This window comes from Rattus rattus, chromosome 1 (assembly GCF_011064425.1).
Source record: "Rattus rattus isolate New Zealand chromosome 1, Rrattus_CSIRO_v1, whole genome shotgun sequence".
Taxonomy (NCBI): domain Eukaryota; kingdom Metazoa; phylum Chordata; class Mammalia; order Rodentia; family Muridae; genus Rattus; species Rattus rattus.
Window position 1 is genome coordinate 98,738,686 of NC_046154.1, and position 5,341 is coordinate 98,744,026.

General features: G+C 38.3%; 1 protein-coding gene across 1 annotated transcript; it reads left to right on the forward strand.

Annotated features, from left to right (window-relative positions):
• The first annotated feature begins 929 nt into the window (after positions 1 to 929).
• Positions 930 to 3,962, forward strand: Rtl4 (retrotransposon Gag like 4). Its single transcript, XM_032904040.1, has one exon. The coding sequence runs from the start codon at positions 1,168 to 1,170 to the stop codon at positions 2,071 to 2,073; it is 906 nt and encodes a 301-aa protein (XP_032759931.1). The 5' UTR covers positions 930 to 1,167; the 3' UTR covers positions 2,074 to 3,962.
• The last annotated feature ends 1,379 nt before the right edge of the window (positions 3,963 to 5,341 follow it).

Here is a 5,341-nt window from a genome sequence, read left to right on the forward strand (position 1 = left end):
TTGAACACTGGTAGCTCATTGAAGCCCATTTAAATGGTGTCTTTCACAAGGAAGGGTAGTTCAAAGAACTGAAATAAGAGTAGTTCAAACAAACTGATATGTCACAGGTTTGTGAATTATTTTCAATTTTTATTGGTTACCTTCTTATTATCAATGCTTGGAGGAGTGTTGAACATTTTGATCTTTACACTTTTAAGAACATTCAGTTCTTATTTGTGAAGTTTTCAATCTTAGGTGTTCATCTTCCTTATGATGTCTTAATTATTTCCATGGCAACAAAAATATGACCCTTGACAAGGATGTGGTAGAAAAAATAGATTAACAACACTGCATGCAGATATCAGGTAGCAATGAAGGATTAAAGTGGTGAGTATAAACTACAGTCAGTGATTATTCCAATTTAGACTAGATAATTCTCAAACTACAATACACTTTCTAATCACATTGGAAATGTTGGCAAAGGATGAAAAGTTATTCAATGGATCCTTGCTGGAACTCTGTCTTCTCTATTCTTAAAAACATCTCTGGTAAGATCAGTGCTCTTGTTCCCAGATCATGTTTTGAGTGGTCAGGAGCATGAAATATCCTGACACTCAAGTAGAATATGATTAGCTGGGAGAAGTGCTGCTTCAGATTACTTCTATGACCAGCATCATAAATCTGATATGAATGAGCTAGGTGACCTTGGACAAACATTTTTGTTTCTCTGAGTCTCTATTTTTAATCTGTGAAATTATAAATCTTGTTAGTTTGGATTATTTTGGACTCTAGTCTAAAAATCCTTTGACAGTGACTATAAAAGACATTTTAGAATAATGGGGTAGTGTGAAGCTTAATATCTATCTTTGAAAAGAAAGGGGAGGAGAAAATTACTGTGTCTATTATATATATTTTCTTAATTCATATCCTCTCTTCTATGTATCCTAAGGTGATGTGTGTCTTCGGAATGTGTAATATACTGACATTCTCCATGAAGAAGCAGTGATGTATAGAAGATAACATTTTGGTGGCATCTCTTCAGCTCAACTCTTATTGATATTGAACAGCTGTTTTCTGCTTGTGCACAACACTGTCCTTTCAGATCTCAAACCAAACCACTGCCTGTCCCTTGGTCCTGGGAACTGGCACTGAATTTCTATTCAGTTCTACATAAGTGCAAGTGACGCAATGGAGAAGTGTACAGAATCTCCACCAAGCTTAAATGAAGAGACTTCCTTTTTGAGAGGAGGCAATCTGATTCAGCAGCCACAAGTGCAACATCCAGCTGAGGAGAAACCTCCTTTAACGGGGCAAGTTGTACCTGCCCTGAATAGCCCGGTAATGTCTGGGCCTTACTCAGGTGACCATCCCCCTCAATTTCATGGTAACCCAGCCAGTGTCACAGGATTTTTTGCTCAGGTGACTGCCTATTTGACGACTCTGGACATTTCTAATCCTGCAGATGATGCCAGAGTCAAGCACTTTTTTGACTACCTGTCGCAGCAGATGCAAAATTCTGATGTCCTATCTGAGTCCACACAGAGTAATCTACTGAAACAATATGAGAACTTTGTTCTTGAGTTCCAGAAGTCATTCGGTGAACCAATGATACAAGAAACAACTCCTCCAATGAATGCTATGGTTGACAAAAGTGACATCTCTCCGCAGGATGCTACTACTTCCCAAGTTCATGCTCCAAATTTGAGTTATAGTGAGACCGATCAGAGAGACCAGCTCCAAGCTGACTCCACTCATGATGAAGAAATCACAGATATAATGGACAACCTACCAGATTTGATCACTCAATGCATTCAGCTGGACAAAAAACACAAAGACAGACCAGAACTCCTACAGTCAGAAAGTCATGTTCCAATGGTTGCTTCCCCAAATCGTAGCCAGTCCTTTTTCAGCCCCATACGGCCACTACCAAAGGATGGGCTTAAACCAATGCAGGGAGCCCACCTGCCTGTAACTCCGGCCAAAAGAGCCCGCCAGCAAGAAACTCAGTTGTGTCTCTACTGTAATCAGGCTGGTCACTTCACAAGAGATTGCCTTGCTAAACGTTCTAGAACTCCAGCAAGGAAAAAAATGTAGCTAGCTTACTAGTAAGAGGAGGATAAGTAATCACTTTGTAAATACATACCCTTTCACCATTGGCCTTAGTGATTTATAAGCTTTTACAAACTTCAAAATACAAAGTTGCTGTGGCATCACATTGGAAAACAGCCAAGAACATTTACGTCCCCAGGAATTTGAATAAGCAGACCTTGTTGGTTGAAAGGTAGCCTCTCCCTAAACTTATTCTAACAACAATGATGAAGATAATTACCAGAAACTTCATTAGTTGGGACCAATCACTTTAAGAGTTCTAAAAGTTTGCAGAGGAGACTCTCTACAGTCTGAGCTAAAAAAAAAAATCAACCAAACAAAAGTCCCTTAAGATGTACTGAGATTCACATCCCTACCAAAGGATGCAATCGTGGTTGATTCTCTTGGACCAAATCCCATAGCTGATGTGCCTAGGACTGAGCCCAAAGCTTTTATCCTCTTTTTTATTAATCTACTTCTTAGTGACTTGTTTGTTCAGGTCTTTTGTTTGCAATCATAGTGGCATCACCATGTCCAACAATATCCTTGTCATCGAGAGACCAGAATCTGTATTCTCTTCTAGCTATTAATTAGACTCTAGTGCCAACACATGCCAATCATCCTGGAATGAAATCTCTGACACCTTTTATACAGCTATATATTTTGCTGCCATCGGAAGACTCCTGCTTACTCAACATGCTGAACTTCTCGGCTATTGCTAAACCAAATTATATGGTCATTGGATCTGAATATTGATTAATTATTGGCAACTTTCTTTGACAAATATCCTCTCTGGCAGTTAACATACTTTGAGCCTGCCAATCCAAGTTTAGTCATATCTACACTAATGTTCCTATTTTAGGTTTGGATGTATATATGGCTAAGTCTAATGGTTTAAGATAAATGACCAAGTAAGGTATTTGAAGACATTTGTTTAAAGTATCTATCATAGTTACTGTAACAGCAGCATGTTCTTGCTGCCCGAACAGAGACAAATCTCAACTAAGGACTGACTTTCCAGCCTGCCATAGTTGGTGACTTCCTAGGCCTCACCACTTAATAATCACTGCCAGTTGCTACCAAACTAAACTCCTATGGACCACCTTTGGCTATTGTTATCTAATTGAGGACCTTGGGAAGCAATGGGATGACATAGAACTTTCAGAACCAACTCATCTAAAAACTCGTGTGCATAGACATTAACACCATCTGTGCACAAAAACTCAAGAACTGGGGTGTTCTTTTGCTTGTCTTGTACTCTTGGCACACATCAGCTCTATGTATAAATAGATGATGTAGGTGATGCTTCTGCAAAAAAAAAATGGAATGATGTGCTAGAAAAGCACAACTTCTTAGAAATGTTAACAACTCCTGTTGCTCAGTATTTGTTGGTAATTACCAGTTCTTTGTTCATTGTTTCTTGGTGCTGGTGTATTTCCCCATAATGGATTTCCTGAAATCAGTCATTGCTTAGTCCTTAATAGCCACTCAGAACATGAAGTGCCACTGCACTGTGGTCTTGTTCCTTGAGAATTGTGCTTAGCTTTCAATACTTAATCCCAGATGGGACTCTACTGTTCTCCTCTTATAGCACCAAGAAATATCTCTTCATCCATCAGTGCCTCACTAACCACTGTGCCGATCCATACTTACATTCACACGCAGTTTGTTCCTTTGTCAGTAGCTTGCTATGTATTCACAGTACTTCATAAACGACCATAATGAGATGTGAATGCACATGTTCCGACTGTGCTAAGAAATCCCCACTGCATTACTGGGATTGTACAAGAAACTTTACCAAGTGGAATTATTTGAATGTTGAGTGAGTCTAGGATTTTCAGAAAGAATCCTCATCCATCTCTTTTAATTCTATAATAAAGGACTAATCCAAATGACTTGTAGTCATGTTATTTTTTATCTTTTTTTATTTTCTTGGGGGTGGTAGATGAAAAAATAAATGCATCTTTAATTGTAGGTGATGTCATCTTCAGTATAGAGATTCTTAAAGAACATGCAAATAAGACCCAAATGCAAAAGTACTAGAAATCTTGTAAAGTCACAGGACAAAAGATCAATATAGAAAACGTAATCATATTTGTGTCAACTAGCAACAAAAAATTCCTAAATTTAAATGTAGCAAAACCATTTCATAGAAGTGAAACAGATTCAGGTATGTGACCACAAATTAAGAGAAAGAACTTAAGAACTTGTATAATGAAAAACACAAAACATTGTTAAAAGTAATTAAAGAACATTCCCATGAACATAGAGGCAATTCATACTCACAGATTAGAAGTGAGGACTTTTTTAATAGAATTTGACAGATTATTCATAAAATCTAAATAGAAATGCAGTATATCAAAATAGTATGCACGTTTCACTAACCTAGCCATTAGGAGTAGTGGAGCAGATTTACTCATAGAAATTAGCCTTGTTCTGCCAGAGCCTGACAAATACAGAGGTGGATGCTCATAGCCAATCATTGGACTGAGAACAGGGTCCCCAATGGAGGAGTTAGAGAAAGGACTGAAGGAGCTGAAGGGGTTTGCAACCCCATAGGAAGAACAACAATATCAACCAACCAGACCCCCCAGAGCTCCTAGGGACTAAACTACCATCCTAAGAGTACACAGGGATGAACCTATGGCTCTAGCTGCATATGTAGCAGAGGAGAGGCCCTTGGTCCTGTGAAGGTTCGATGACCCAGTGTAGGGGAGTGCTAGGGCACAAAGGGAATGAGTAGGTGGGTGGGGGAGCACCTTCATAGAAGCAGGGGGAAGGGGGATAGGATAGGGCACTTCGGGAGGGGAAACTGGGAAAGGGGATAATATTTGATATGTAAATAAAAATATCCAATAAAAGAAAAGAAAAAAAAAGAAATTAGCCTTGTGTTTGATATCAACCAAATTTTAATACAAGTGCCCAACTTCTCAATTAGAAAAAAATCTTTCAGACAAATAATTGCACTAACACCTTTTTGAAAACCTCACCTCAGAATGAATCATTAATATCCAATGAAAGTTAAAATGAAAAACATTTCATGTCCTTTTATCACATATATATGTGAAACCAAAGCACAAGCCATAACATAAAAAAGATAAATTATGCTTTACAAAGCTGGAGAATATTTTCATAAACATTAAGAAAACAAAAGGTATTGGTACACACTGTAATTTAAGTACTTGGGAGGCTAAGCCTGATAGATAGAGAGTTTGGGAGAAAGCTAGTCCAGGACACAGCGAGGCAGAATAAAATAAAGAACTGAAGGGAGGAA